This window comes from Herpailurus yagouaroundi, unplaced genomic scaffold, assembly GCF_014898765.1.
Source record: "Herpailurus yagouaroundi ecotype Mexico unplaced genomic scaffold, PumYag 186, whole genome shotgun sequence".
NCBI lineage: Eukaryota > Metazoa > Chordata > Mammalia > Carnivora > Felidae > Herpailurus > Herpailurus yagouaroundi.
The window spans coordinates 32,378,982-32,395,064 of NW_024412417.1; the positions used below are offsets into that span (position 1 = coordinate 32,378,982).

The window sequence follows — 16,083 nt, forward strand, 5'->3', positions numbered from 1 at the left end:
TCACCCTTTCCAGGAAGGCAAGCAGCTGACATCTAGAGGAATGGTAAATAAATTGGGCTTCGGAAGCATCAACAGAAAGCAGTAGCTTCCCCGTGTGTTTGTTTCAGACCAAACCACACAGGGGTTAACAATAAGGCTGCTGCTGGAGCATACTCTGTCTTGCATAGGATATTGTTAAGAACATAACTGATCTCTAAATTCTTCCATCTCCTGTGACTATGGGCTCTGAAGTTTGAATTATAGGTGCGATTGAAAACATGCCTCAGGGTTATCAAAGGCAGGAAAGAAGCTTCAAGAAGCCCCTGCCATTTCTCACGTGTTCAATACCCAAGCTGGGTACCTATAGAAATATGTCTTTTGCAAGAAACCTTTGGTTACATCAGGCAGTGCCTCTGCTTGTACCGAGTGCCATGTACTTTCAAGACCCTTATTTATTCAGTGGATAACACAGATTAAAAACCTGGAAAGTTTTGTCCTGACTTTGAGCTTGAACACTGACAGGTTGGAAGAGAGAACATTGCAGCTACATTAATAATCTTCAGGCATGTCAAGATTGGGTAAATATTATTTGCAAGTGAAACATCTCTCTCTAACGGAGTGTTAAAATCCTAAGAAGGAGGGCCAAGTTTACACAAATTAATTGTATTCTCATCTGAGAGAAACTTGCCTGTCTTCTATCCATCCCAGATATTTTTGAACTTGTAATGGTGCCCCGCTCCCTGTTTGCATCAATTTGAGTAGCTCTGTTTGCTTCAATCATCCTGCTTTTAGATTGGGCTTCTTGTCTACCCTAGCACTCCTAACCTCTACCCTCTGATTTCATGAGGCTGGATGTCACATTGCCTGGGCCTCTGGTTGACCAGCACTCCCCTCCCATTCTTTCTCATCTCCCGGTTTCTGCTCACAGCATTTGTCCCTGCAAAGCCTTCGTCCTGCCTCAGCACCTAGCCAGCTCCTGGAAGGACTGGTTCTTCAGTCCTTCTTCAGCGATTCTACCTCTTCCAATAGGTTGTCTCTGGTGCCCGCCTCTCCTCCAGTCTCCTAGACAAGACCAAAACCCCGTCTGCCACTTCAGCAGTTGTACCTTGTCCCCCAAGTAGCCCAGAAGATCCTGATAAGCAGGGACCAGGTCTTCGTTGATTCTCGAGTGGTTATGGCAACACTAGGTAAACGTTATGGATTTCATTCAGAAATACCTATTTAGGAATTTGAAAGCATTCACCGGAAGCAGTCTTTGATCTATGGGGACCTAGCAGGGGGATGCTGTCACCTCCTTGCCTTTGGAGCTCCTCTGTCTGTGGACTGGAGGGGCCTTTGGATCCTAGCTCACAGTTCCTGAAAACAAACCTTACCCTCAACCAGAGCACTTGGGAGTACAGTGCCCAATGCTCTCAGGAGCTTACCTCCTTGCATGGGAGAAAAGTCTGCTGAACTGGCATTTAAAACTCAGCTCACCTGTCCATTTTAGCATATCCCTCTGCATAATAAGCACCTGATAATGTAGAAACTGGACAGAATTTTTGTATATTTTTGTATATTTCTGGCCCATGGTGGGATAGGCTTAGATTCTGAGTTCTCAAAACAAATTTGATCTTGAGGCCTTCAAAGTGGGATAGGAAAGAAAATCTGGCAGAAAAAGTATCAAACATCAATCTCTCCATTTTATTTCATCTTTAATCTCTATTGTCTATTTCTGTAATCTATTTGTGTGTTTTCTAATGCCTGTAATTAGCACCCTAAAGATGAGGATATTAATGGCAACAACTGATTCTCATCGAGTGCTTACCACATACCAGGTCCTGTTGGAAAGCACTTAAATTTAGTTTTAATTCCCTGAGCAACATGATGGGACAGATACCATTATTAGCACCTTTCATAGGGATGTGATTCACAGATGAATTTATGAATATATGTAAATTGAAAGTATGTGCTTACGTTATTTGTTTAGGAGTCCGTGGTCAAAAACACCACTGTTTTGGTCTCTTGGCCATTCCTCATTTTTTCAGGTGCCCCCCCCCCCCTTCGATGGGTACCTTTCTACTTTTGAATGTATCCCATTACTTCTGTGGGTTATGTAGGCACCCCTATTTCTTCAGGTAGGTCCCCACCTCTGTGAGTGCTCCCCTACTTCTGTTTGTGAGTGTTCCCTCTTCTGTGGGTACTCAGACATTACAGTATCTGCTTGCCTCAATGCTTGTTAGGACTGAAAACCAGGAATTCTAAGTGGCACAGACTTTCTCCTGTAAGATCCCTGGCAGCCTAATCAGCACTCACTGAAGGACCCACCCTGTGCCCTCAAATGTTAATGCCCCACAGTAGATTCTCACAATTCCAACCATTTCTGTGAGTCATTTTCAAATAGGCTCACGGCTCTGTTCTTTTGACTCTGTGGCCATTGGGGTGGCTGGCCTTCCTCCCTCCAACCCAGCTTCTCTCTCCCAACAGAAAAAGATACCATGGGTTTTAAGACCCAGGTGGCAGGGGCCACCCTCCATCAGAGGAAGGCGCCAAGTATGTGCAGTGCTAAATTAATCCAAGGTCACTGCGGCAGAGGAACCTAGCAAAGGAGCCAGGCTTCTCCTGCACATCACGACCCACCAACAGCATGCCCTTAATTGAAGGCATTGGGTTTGAATTTGAGTCATAGTGCCATATTTCAGTCTTTTGTTTGCCAAGCCGCCAGTCAACTTAAACTAAAACATGTTTTTGGAAAAGACTTTTAGGGGTTGTAGGAATGCAGTAACTTGCTGGAAACATTCAAACGGACTTAGGGTGGTAACGCAGAAAAAAATAACGTGCATTGGTTTAGGTTGTGATTTTCTTTTGGGCTGCAGAGGGATAGAGACTGGGGTTGCAAGCTTTTGCTTGTCCTTTCTGATATGCTAGCACAGATGGGCCAGTTCTCTCCAGTCAGGAGGTGGTCCTCAAGGTTCTCCAGAACCTTTCTGGTCTAGAGGTGGCATCTGCATCCCACAAAGAGAGCTGGAAGACCCGGTCAAAGGGCATCCTGGCATTAAAGCATGAAAACCCTTTCCTGCATGTGTGCCTTACTGTGTCTTGTTTAAAAACGCAATGTGCAAAATCCAGCATTTGGGCTTCCAATAGTTTTTTGAGCTGGTTCCCAAACTTAAAAACACGGGGGTCACCAAAGGGCAGATTTAAGTAGCAATGCATGGACACCACCTTCAGTTAATTAAATCATATGCCCGAGAGGTGGCCTTCTGTAGAGAAACCAGCTTTGCAGGTGATTCTAATGTGCAGCCAGTTCAAACGAGAACCAGTGGGCCACAGCAGGCTTAGTTCAGACAGCTGTGAGTTGATGTGTGGTCTCCAAAACCCTCTCCCAGCTTACTGGAGACCCACTTTCTCCATTGGCCTTTCTGTGCCCTAGCTGAGTTAGTCAGCACTCACCTCCTCATGGGGACCAAATTCCAGCCCTACCACCAGCCCAGCCCCTGGAATGCTCACCGACTTCCCAAGGGAGTTTCCAAAATGTGTTGGTCTTCAGGCATGGTGTAAACCAATTTTTAAAATGACCTTTCATAAATGGGTAAGTTGTTGCCTCTAAAGGTTTTAGATCATCCTTAAAAACCACAGTTAAAATTGTATTTAAGCCATTGGGTGTGTGTGTGTAGAGAAGGAGATGAAGGCAGCGAGTATAATCTGAAGCCTATTAAAATAAGGTACAGATACTATATGAAAACCTTTCCTTCCCAGCTTATATTAAAAACTTTTGACTCCATAAATTCCACAGAACTTTTGTACTTACAGATAAAAATTAGACAATTTTGAGATAGCGGTGTTGGCCACCTCTTTTATTCCCTCTGCGTTGTCTGTTTCTGAAGAGGGAAGCCAGCATGAACACATTTTGTAAAAAATGTACTTGGCTTTAGGGGCGCCTGGGTGGCTCAGTCGGTTAAGCGTCCAACTTTAGCCCAAGTCATGATCTTGTGGTTCGTGAATTCGAGCCCTACATTGGGCTCTGTGCTGATGTCTCAGAGCAGACCCTGGAGCCTGCTTCAGATTCTGTGTCTCCCTCTCTCTCTCTGCCCCTCCGCATTTGCACTTTGTCTCTCTCTCTCTCTCTCAAAAATAAACATAAAAAAAATTTTTTTTTTAATGTACTTGGCTTTAAAGAGATTAAAAAACATTTTTTAAAGGCCTTCAAAGTTGGTTCAGTTGTTCACTGGAACTAAGGAATCACTATGGTACTATATTAGACCATTATGTCCAAGTGGTAAGATGGGGAGGACATATTGGCAAGCTACTTTGCAAAGTTGGCTTAAGGGTAAGAATATATGAGATGTGCATTGACTTCCTTAGAAGAAAACCCTCAAAGCGCAGTGCCTATCATTAAAATGTTTTAAGCTCTTTATAAAAATAACATTATTTCTCAAATTATAGAGGACTCTTAACAGTGAAAGGAAAAAAAAAAAAAAAAAAAAAGATTGTTCTTTCCAAAATAGAAACACTTTTCCACTATTGCTGAACCTGACTGCTCTGAGAGCATTCAGCAGTTTCTCTAACTTCAAGATTATTTGAGGGAAAGTGCTCACATTTTATGATTAGATACTATCAGATACAAGTCCTCTATGCTGAGTCTTAATCAAGTGGCAGATTTCCCATTAATCTTTTTTTTTGGAAGTAGAAAAACATTTATCAACTGAATTGAAAAGGCATATTAGGGAGAATCAATGATAATTTAGGTGAGTAGACAATAATAAATATTAGTAGCTGACTCTGAAAAATTGATTCCGATTTTCAGGGTATCTTCATATATAACATTACTGAGTTCACAGCTACCCTGTGAAGTTGAGGTTGTTCTAAATCCTTCTTACGGAAGGGGCGGCTGAGCCTTAGGCTGTAATAGTATGAAAGTTGCGGGACTGGGGCCTGACCTCAGACCATTGTACCTTCAGTCCTCTGCTTGCAGAGAACTTACTGTAGCAGTGAAGAGTGTGGACTCTAAGACTGACCAGGTTTCAGATCCCGATTTTGTCGCTTATGTAGCTTTGTGACCTTGGACAAGCCATTTTACTTTGCTGTATTTCCGTTTATTGAAACAGATAATAAAAGTACCCACACTTCATAGGGTTAATGGACGAATAAAGGTGAAGGCACATAATCGCATGAAGATAGAGTTTTGCTATTACGACCTTGTTCCTTTGCTGTATTTCTTGTGAAAGGGAAAACAAGTACGAAGACCCATCTACAAATTGACTGTTTTGCTGATCAGTTTGTAATTAAGACATCAGAACTGGGTGTCCTCCTCTGACACCTAGAAGATGGAAAGTATTCATATTCTTAGCAACAGAGTTTCCAGCTCTTGCTGGGCCTGTCTCCAACCAGCCTGGGCTGGGTTGCAGGCCACAGTGACCTCCCGGAAATGGCAGAGTCACACTGAATGACGTGAACATTTCATCAAGAAGGTCTCTTATTTTCATCCCTTTTGGATTGGAATAAGGGCTCAGCTGAAAGCTGACAGATTTACTCATGTGGTCACAGGCTCAGCTCAGAGCTTCTAACCTACAAGGAGGCTTGGGTTTTTATCAGGTCAGCAGGGACAGCCAGGCCAGCATCTGCCCTGATGACAGGTGAATGATCCAGGCCTCAAGGGGCCTTGAATGTCATTGCTCTGGCTGAGCCGTGGCAATCATGTGACTCAGTGATGGGGCACTGAGAAGCATAACAACCCAGGAAAAAGAAGATAAAAACCCAGCCACCCAACACCCACAAGGGGTAAATTCCCTCCTACGTTTTTTTTTTTTAATTTTTTTTTTTTTAATGTTTATTTATTTTTGAGACGGAGACACAGCATGAACGGGGGAGGGTCAGAGACAGGGAGACACAGAATCTGAAACAGGCTCCAGGCTCTGAGCCATCAGCCCAGAGCCTGACGCGGGGCTCGAACTCACGGACCGCGAGATCATGACCTGAGCCGAAGTTGGCCGCTTAACCGACTGAGCCACCCAGGCGCCCCCCTCCTACGTTTTTTAAAAATTTGTTTTTAATGTTTTATTTTGGTTTTTGAGAGACAAAGAGAGACAGAGTGAAAGCAGGGGAGGGGCAGAGAGAGGGGGAGACACAGAATCTGAAGCAGGCTCCAGGCTCTGAGCAGTCTGCATGGAGCCTGATGCAGGGCCTGAACCCGTGAATGTAAGATCATGACCTGAGCTGAAGTCAGCCGCTTAACTGACTGAACCACCCAGGAGCCCCTAGTCCCTCCTACTTCTGAGACTAAAACCCAAACAGCTGCTACCTCTCAGGTTGAACCACTGACAGAAATGCACAACAGAGCTAAGGGTGGGGGGGGGGGGGAACAACAACAATAAACCAATTAAAAAGAATCACTGATTTGGAGGGCATGTTTAGACTTATTTGCTTTACTACCTTCATCATTAATATCTTGCCAAAGCTCCTTAAAATTTTTTTTTCCCCGACATGGGGTTTCAAATGGAAAGCAACGGACCTGAACAGGTAGTTAGTTTCACGCTTTAGGTGAACAAGAGACTGAACGTGGGGTGGGAGGGAGTCACGGAAAAGATGCACTGAGGTGCTTTGAACTTGTCTGGTGTTGTATCCTAAACCAAGAATGCCGTGGGGTCACCTAGAGTGTGCTAAAACAGGACAAGGAGGAGGACAGTGAGAACAATCAGAGGTACAGAAGGTTTTAAAATAAGCCATGGTGTTTTTTGGCTTTCTTACTACTGAATTCTCTCTTGCTAATGTGGCTGCCAGAGCCCTTGCTGCCTGCAGTGTGTTCCCATTTATGGTGGGGGGCGGGAAGTGGCTCACATGAGGACTATGGCCGTTCCTGTCTGTCACGGCCAATCTCAGGGACATCCTCATGGGATCCACGTAAGGACTCAAAGTACATCTGGACAGAAGGGAGTTGAGAAGTCTGTTTTCTGCTTTCCTCAAAATTCCCAGTGTCCTACAGAGTTATTCTTTGGGGGCGGGGAACTATCTCAAGAGAACCTGAAAAAGATAATTCAACTGAGACCCTGGGAACCTATAGAGACTTACCCGTACGACGTAGTTAAATCTTCTGGAGTCCAGAATGGCAGTTGAGAAGTCCAGCCTGTTGAAAGCTTCCCCCAGAGTGCAATATCCATGGCGCTGAATGTGAAAACGGGGGGCACAGAGGTCATTCTCCAGAACGGTCCACCTGGACTCTACTGGCAAGCTGGATGCCTGTCTTAGGTAACCTATGGCCATATGCTGTTTTCCTGGGCCATGATAAGCTCTTTCTGGGAGGCCCCTGCGAGCCACAAAGACGAACAGTGCAGCTAGCAGCTGCTTTAGTCTGTGACTCACATGTTAAACACCCCCCTTCATGACTTGCACCATTTGGACCCTTGTTCTCCGCATGAACTTGAATGGGAAAATCCTAAGTAGTTGCTTATCTGGGAAAGGTCAGGAGTTGGACATAGGATGGGAGACGAAGATAGCTGGTCACTGTAGCATCTCCTGGGAGGAGAATTAGACTTCCTAGTGTCAACCCTGCCTGCTACCTTGCCTCGCATCTTTACTGCTCTTCTCATTGGGATCATCAGAAACATTTTTGTTTTTTTTTTTTAAGGCGTCATGAGGAGGCAAAAGAATTTTTGATTTTTTTACCTATGAACGCACAAGCACTGGGAGCAGAGAGCCCTGACTCACAGTCTCAGCTCTGCTCTGAGTATCTGGATAATGGCGGGTGTGCTCTTGACCTCCGTGGGGCCCCAAACCGCAGAGGGACTTAGGTATTCACCAAGGTCCCTGACAGTGGTAGAAATTCCATCGTTCTACCACACTGCCTGATAACCTAGATATCTGAGCAGATGCCTGTGCAGGAAGAAGATGTACATAAAAGGGTTTTATAAAGTGCCACGCAAATGTAGTTGTTACAGTGCCTTGTCCCCTTCTAGGTCTAGCTCAGTGTCTCATACTGAGCAGACATGAAAACTTCTGCTGTGTTTAGTGATTAGCCCCTCCAGGGCTAAAACTTAACAAAGTTGGAGTCTGAAGAGATCTCAGAACAAGAAAGAGGCACTGTTCTCGGGGCAAGGCCAAGGCTTTATAACAACACGTTTGAGATGGGTATACTAATCTTTATAAAGCACTTTTACATACGTGATCTCACTGAATGACTGGGGAGTCCACCTAGTGACTTTGGCTTCTCACTCTCTCTGATGGTTGGGTAGGTGGTGAGCTGCTAGCCACTACCCCCCACACCCAGCCATGATTTGAAGTCATATTCTTGCCCACTTTCCCTCCCTTTCCTGTTGGGAGAGGCATAAAGCTAAGCATACACTTTAAGGAACAGATGGATGCTCACCTCTTTAGTACTTCCTTTGTGAACATAAATCCATTTTTCTTGGTGGAAATCTACAGAGGCAATAAATAAATAAATAAATAAATAATTAAAAAAAAAAACCCCACAGCTTTACGATTTGCAACATGCCCCAAATTTTAAACTTGTTTCTTTTTTCATATACTCCAAAGTGTTAAAAAAGTTTTAACAAAAAAAGACAGAGACTCTACTGACAATCCAAGAAATGCAAATGCCTAATTTCTGCAGTGTATACATATCGGAGTTATGCTTACCGGGTCTGAAGCTCTCCAAATCTTTGATCATCAGATTTAGTATACCAAAGCTCCAAATTGAAAAAAATCAAATACCCAAGTACAAGTTTGTTTTAAATGTCAAACCTACAACTTATACAAGGCCATAAAAAGTAGAAATAAAGCAGATAACATGAAGAGATCATGTAGTATGGGTGGATTAAACTAAAGATCTGTGATTCTGGCTTATTTCTAGAACTTTATACTCTTAACACCCAGCATCTAGAAATGTAGTAGTATTTAGACAAGGAAAGAGGGAGAAACAAATCTATTTTCAAAGCCTCACAACACAGTGCCAAATAAAAGCACATGCTGGAACTGATTCAGCTGACCATATCACTGTATAATAACTAAATTAACTACGTCAAATATTAGTGACAAGTGCGGGGAAAAAACCCCACTCTGAGTAGCAACTGACTTATAAACAAGACTATAAAGAACACATTGATCTTGTTTGTAAAATGCACGGCCGGGTTTCTGAGTGCAAAGTTCCCAAAGACCTCTGTCAATGACACAGTGAACATTAAAGCAGATGTCTAACACTCGAGGTCTGATTTTCTCCCCTCCCCCCGCAAAGAACCAATCCTAGCGATCTTCAAACAGCTTTCTTTTAAGTTGAAAACAAATGGCTTACACTGGGTTTTGGTTTTGCTATTCAGCATGTCCTTCTTTCTCTTCTTGGCTGCAACATCATAGTTCAGGCTGTTGAAAAGATTCTCCTTATCGTATACTTCCTTGTTGCAATAACTAGGAATAACAGGAGAGGGGATGAGCTATAGCAGCTATACTTTAATAAGAGCTGTTTCTATAAATAACTTACCGGGTTATAAAACACAAACATACATCTTCTCAAACAAAACAATAACCCCCTCAAAAGAAGTCTGTTCAGGCACAGACCTCCCTCTTTGTAGATGAAATATTGTCACATCTCTGTGGAAGGCAGGGATGGGGGCTTCTACTGCTTTTGAATTCCCAACAGTGCCTGCCATTGTGTTTGACACAGAGCCCTTTACCCTTTAGCTAAAGGCAATGCCGGGCACTACAATATTACTTTAAGCAAAAATGACGACTTCAGGGGGGAGGGAGAGGGATGATTACTGCTATCACTGTGGTACACAATGCCTTCATTTTGCGAAAGCATCCACCCTAAGCTGCTTTCTAAGAAAAAAAAAAAAAGTCTTTATGGAGATATAATTCACATACCACACAATCCACTCATTTAAAGTGTACCCAAGCTTCTTTTAACTAGCATGCTTCCATCATGCCTTTGAAACATGATCACATTAACAAAAATCTGACTTACACACTCCATTTCTAGGAGACGTTGAGCATACAGTGCTAATTGTTTAGATTTCATGGAATTCCGTGACTAACACTCAGCATCATGCTGCGAGGTGAAGACCTTGGGTCCTAAATGAAACCAGCTGATTTCACAATTCATAAATTTATAAGGGCTGAAAAAACAGAACTGCCCAATTCACAGGTCCCTGAAGGACGCACAGATTCAACTTGGGTCAGGTGCATATTTCTGCCAGTAGGCTGAGCTATTATTTTGGGGAGCTGAATTCTCTTCTGCGATACCACATAACTTCACAGTAAATCTCTGAAGAGTTTTCATTAAAAGGATGCTGGAGAAATATTGAAGTATAGTGAGTAGATCCCCCAAGCCCCATGGGGATGTATGTACAAGGCAGGGTTTAGAATTCCCACTAGTAAAACATAAATCAGGGGCTTTTTCTTGTATCACCGATATATCAGAGCTCTTTAATTTTCTGAGTTCCTTTGCTGAATTTAAAATGTGGTTTGCTTTACATCCTCTTTGGACATACATCTGTTGGACAAAATGAGGCACACCTGCACTTCTCTATTCCACAGACATTATGTAAATGGTACAAGAGAAAAGAGGGTTTGAAACAATTTCCAGTATCCTGTTGCTACAATCGTCTCAAGTAGCACTTCGATAAGTACAATAAGTATCTTGCTGCATAAATGCTTACACATGATATCACCGACAACGTGCTCAGTGTTTCTGGACCCAGAGGAATAAGCTTGATGGATAATCTATCATTTGTTAATCTGCCCTTGTAAGGCCATGTTTAATACCACTTATTGAGATTTCTAACATCTCTAGCCTTCTTTTCATTTGGGGAAACTGGATATTTTTAGGTTTCATAGAGATTACTGCAGAAATGTCTTCTCTTAGAGACAGTTTCTTAAACGAGCCAAGGGTGAATGTTTGGGGCCAGGCTCTGTGTCACGCATGAGTGTGTGTTTGTCTACTTGCATGACAGTAGTGTACAAAACCACCGACTGGTCAGTGATCTGCTCCAAGGTCAGCAAGAAAAGAGAGAACAAGGGAGCGCTGGACTCTGAGTCCTTAAAGCCAACTTAAGAATTTCAAAGTTGAGAAGGGGAAAACATGGAAGGTTACTTGACTGGTCCAGGGTGTACCAAAGCTGAGAACAGCCTTTAGAAAGCAAAGTTAAGAACGTTTTTCATGTAAAAACACCCCACGAAGGCTTATTTTTAAAGAAAACACACTCCTACACCATGAACGAAAACCTAGAGCTTAAATTCCACCTGTAGAGAACCATAAAATGAAGCGGTCTTATTCTCAGTCACACTTTTGAGGTTTGGCAGAAAGTTTCCAGAGCCTGGACCTTAGATTGTGGCCATTCCCCAGAGATTTTAAATATTTACAGTTCACCTTACTCTCTTCTAATTGAGAACATTACTCAAAGGAATTTGAGCACCTGCTTTCCTCATAGAAATGACAATAATCTGCTTTAAGCCCGAGCGACTCATTTCCAAAGTTAGTTGAAGAAGAATTTGACATAATTGATGATGTTCTCCCACTGTAGAATGTAGAAACGCTTCAACCAAAGACAAACCCTGCATTTTTCTCTTGATTATTAGGTTTTGGACTTCGGAGGTGGGGCCTGGAAGGAAGGGCTAGGAGGTTTATTTGTGTTGTCTGCTTGTAGCTTTTCTTTCAAGCAATAACATACTCAGAGGTTATTCTGAGAGTTCAATTATGTCCATCCATTTCAAGGAAATGCAAAGCCAAGAGAAAATTACAACTGAAATTTTTTTTTTAAATTTTTTTTCAACGTTTATTTATTTTTGGGACAGAGAGAGACAGAGCATGAACAGGGGAGGGGCAGAGAGAGGGGGAGACACAGAATCGGAAACAGGCTCCAGGCTCTGAGCCATCAGCCCAGAGCCCGACGCGGGGCACGAACTCACGGACCGCGAGATCGTGACCTGGCTGAAGTCGGACGCTTAACCGACTGCGCCACCCAGGCGCCCCACAACTGAAATTTTTAACAAGAAAAGCCACCACCATTTAGGAACCATGACATTTAACTTTTTTTTTTTAAGTAGAACTATTTAAGGATGCTAATTACCTCATTAAATTCAAGAATAGCCACTGAAGTTGCCATTTGGTGGTTAGTTTTTACTAATCTTGATTTTTATAGGCACAGGCACAGAATAAGAAAAAAGACCTCTCCCAGCCTTATACTATCAATATACACGTACCTAGATATTTAAAGACAACTTTAGAAATGACGGAAAGATTTCAAAATAAGACCATTTGGGCAGAGGAGATAAGGGCACCGGTGGGGGGAAAGGCCTATTTCTCATTTTGTTCCGCAATCACAGGCCAGTTAAGAAAGCTATGGAGGGCCTAAAGGGTTTGGTGGTGGATTAAAGCTGGTGAGATTTCTATGCTAATTTGCTCCAATACAGACGCAAATCGTCAGACTCCCTACCCAGATTGTTCTGGTGAAACAAACAGCCTACTATATGAAGCTTGTAGAACAGTGCCTTGCACACAGTAAGCACTCATAAAAATTTGACCTATTATTTTTGTCTTCTGCACTACTCGTCCAGGGCACCAAGCTTCCTGCTTCCTGGTTCAGCCTCAGCTATGTGCAGAGCAACATTGGAGTTTTCAGCTGCAGGCCTGTAGACTTGGAGAAGAGTGGCCTGAGGCTCAGATCGCTGAGATGACTCATTCTGGGGGTGAGGGAAGCTGGAGGGTTGTTGGTGAGGCTTGGAGGTACCTCAACTACCACTTCCTTGAAGCATTCTTGGACCACCCCCAATTCATGCCAAGCGCTTTCCCTGAACTTTTCATCTGCCCACCCACATTTAAACTGGTCATTCCTCTGCTGTCTTATGCAAGTACCCCTTTTAAATGAGGGGTACTGCTTTAAACTTATCCTAAAGCCTGCCATGATCTCTGTTCATGGCTGGGATGGGCTTTGTAAGGTTCTGCTGTTGGAAGGGGACAGGGCCCAGAACATAGAATGGCCAGCAGAGTCCAGAGAAGGCGTGCTGTCCAGATGGGCTGTGGTCAACTGTAAACACTCTCCCCAGGTCGGAACACACCAAATGTACCCTTCATTCCCCACTCTTGTTCAGGCAGCTCACAGAATTGAACGTGGAATTAGAGAAGTGTAGCAGGCCTCTGTTGTCCTCTGTTTTATTACCTCCCCTCCCCCTTTGGAAAGGGCCGTTGGCCTTTTGTTTTCTCCTAACAGGAGAGGCATTCACCTGTGTAGGCAGGCGGTCAGCCCAAACCTTACATCACAGAGAAACATGACCAAGACTAAAAACAGTGGGGATATTTGAGACTCCAGACCTAGGTCCAAGAAGGCCAACTGCTTTTAAGAAGTTGGCAGACTTCTCATGCTAAGTAGGGAAGGGATTGTTTACAATTGGTGGAGGAAAAAAAATACTCCGCAAACAAACAGCCAGCTGCTTTGCCAGGAGCTACCAAACGATTGCTAAACTCTGACTCCTCCAAGAGCCACAGTGGCCACTATATTGATCACCACTTGGGGTAACTATGGCGGTGCTACAGCACTGGCTCAGAAGGCACGAAATGGGAGGAAAGGAGGAGGCTCATGAAGGGGTCTGAGGGGTGTGAAGCTACCTGATCCCAGCCTAGGTTAAACTTTTGTGGTAAGTTAAAACCATCTTCAAGGTCTCCCACTCTGTGGCGAGAGGCACCACTATCTGCTTCTAAAGGGGAATGATACCAGCTTATCTCTTGGAGCAGATACAGTGTGAATATTTACGTGAACCAGAGGCTCAGTATCTTGAATCCTCTTCTGCTGAACGACTGCATCCTACTGATGAGCAACCTATAATCATATTTGGGTGAGCCGCTGGGACATCATTCAGCAGATCCTTGCTGTATTTCCCCAGAAAGAATCTGGACTGTTGTACAGAAATAAAAGTAACAAACTATCAAGATCATCATTCCTTAGGAATGAGGAGGCAGGAAGGAAGCTTCTATTCTACTATAAGCAAGCTTCTAGTCAAGGGAGAATAATTTAGGCATAATTGGTAACTCGCCTCCCTAAAAGGTTAAGAGTCTAGTGACAACAATTGGTCTATTTTTCTATTAAGTAAATTATCTGATTTGCAATAAGACTTCTTATTTGCTCTCCAAACTCTACAGTTTGCCTCAAAATATCTTTAACATAAGGGTTATATATGCTTTTGTCTCTCCTGACAGACCCCCAGGATTAAATGCTTTTTTTTCTTTTTACATTGGAAGACTAAAGGAGTTTGATGTTTTACAAATAACAATCAGATGGGGGGGGGCGCGCTCTGGAGGTGAGGCTGTCAAAATAACCACACTGTCTTGACAGTTTTCTTAAAATTGAGTGCCAGGGGGCTCAGCCAAAAAAAAAACCACTGGTAAATCTCAGTAAGTGGGAACCTGGTCCGGTTACAGAACTCATCACCGGAATCAATTTAAGGGTTCTGGTGCCAGTGGTTTCAACCAAAGGCTGCACGAACAGGCATCCAAGGGTGACTGGGCTGCACTGATCGCCTCTGGACCCGCTTTCATTGCCCTTCCCACCTGTTCCAAATGTCAGCGATCTGGAAGTCAACTGTTGCGATCCGGGACTGACAGATTCCAGACCACTTCACTTACTAGACAGCGCTTCTGTGTTATAACCAAACGGAGCGGACCTCGGGTTTTCAACCAGACTGACGGGGCTCGGGGGGTGGGGGGGTGGGGTACTTTCTGCAATTGACGGGCATCAGTTGACATTATTTCGCTCAGAAAACTGACCTAAAGGGCCACTGAAGAAACAGGTGCAAGCGCTTCGTCCTTTCAAAAGCAGAAGGCTTGTGGGTGGCCTTCCCGCCTCCCTTCCCTCCTCCGCAGCTCCGCAGTCGCGAGTCTTCACCCTGGTTCCGCCAGTCCGCCCCGCAAGCGCCGGTGCCCCAGGGACCATCTGGCCGCCCCTTCCTGGTTACTCATCCTCCCTGCCCACTCTGCGGTCGCCCGTGCGTGGGAAGAGCCTGGAGGTGCTGCACCCATGTCCGATCGCGTCACCCGACTTGTGCCCACGGCGCTAGGGTGCTCCGAGCCCCGCCACCCCCAGCGGTTTAAAGGTGCGAAGCCCACTCGCCCGCGCCCCCGCCCAGGCGGACGGCGCGACTCCAGTGTCCTTAAGGCGGGGGTCCCCTGAAGTTGTATGCTTGAGTTTGAACGTTTGCGGACAAGGTCTGCGTCTGTCGTCAGATTCCCAGAGGGACCCGGGGCTCTGTAAAGAGTCGTGCCCACTTGGAGACGCAGACCCTGAACAATAAGAGAAACCAAATTCCCCGAATCCCGTGCTGTAGCGACCTCTGCAGAAACCCCGTCAACTTCTCTCTCCTCCCCTGCACTCCGCCGCCCCCCCCCCCCGCCCTGGTCCAGGGGCTTCCTCCTCACCCGGTTCCAGCCCTGCGTGCCCCCCACTCTCCCGCCCCTGCGCCCCCGAAACCAGCCCAGGTCTGTTTCGCGGGGCTGTACGTTGGTGGCCGATCCACTCACCTGCTGAGGTCGCTCACGAAGCTGCCGCTCTTCTCATCCAGGAAGCGCTTCCAGCCATCGGCCGTCTTCACCCAGCTCTGCCCGGGGGACCGCCAGTCCTGCCCGAGGAATGGCATGGCTCCGGGGGCGACGCGACGGTCGGACTCGGCGGACTGACGGACAGGACCGGCCGGGCGGCCTCGGGGACGCGCTGCCCTGGGCGGACGCTCAGGGGTGCTGGGGCCGACGCTGGGGCGGCTGCAGGGAGGCGGCGTGGAGGGCTGCGGGTTCGGGGGCCGCGGAGCCGAGCGCCTGGGCTCGGAGAGGGCGAGGCGCCGGGGAGGGCCGCAGGGCGCGCGGGGCTGGCCAGTGTGCCGCGCCGCCGTCCCGGCCGCAGTATTTATCGCGGGCCGCCGGCCCCGGCCCTTTGTTGCCGGAAGAGCCGCCTGCTCTTAGCCCGGCCCCCCCGCCGGAGCCCACGTGGCTTTGTTTATGGGCTCGGCTTGTTTTCCGAGGCGCCCGCGGCTGCCGCTCCCGAGGCTGTTGCACAACCGCGCGCCGGTGGAAACTTGAAGCCGCGCTGCCAGGCCGGGGCTCCCGCCGCCCCTCCGCCCCTGGCCCCCCGGCGCCCGCTCCCCGCCCCCCCCAGG

At 45.9% G+C, this 16,083-nt stretch overlaps 1 protein-coding gene across 1 annotated transcript in view; it reads right to left on the reverse strand.

Annotated features, from left to right (window-relative positions):
* The window catches only part of FBXO32 (F-box protein 32), a 36,445-nt gene extending 20,445 nt beyond the window's left edge, over nt 1-16,000 (reverse strand). Inside the window, exons 1-4 of the mRNA XM_040494363.1 lie at nt 15,455-16,000; nt 9,242-9,354; nt 8,321-8,370; nt 7,027-7,119 (exon numbers count right to left, since the gene is read on the reverse strand). Of these exons, the coding sequence (XP_040350297.1) occupies nt 7,027-7,119; nt 8,321-8,370; nt 9,242-9,354; nt 15,455-15,570 (372 nt within the window). The 5' untranslated portion in view covers nt 15,571-16,000. The remainder of the gene's footprint in view (nt 1-7,026; nt 7,120-8,320; nt 8,371-9,241; nt 9,355-15,454) is intronic.
* Nucleotides 16,001-16,083: the final 83 nt, after the last annotated feature.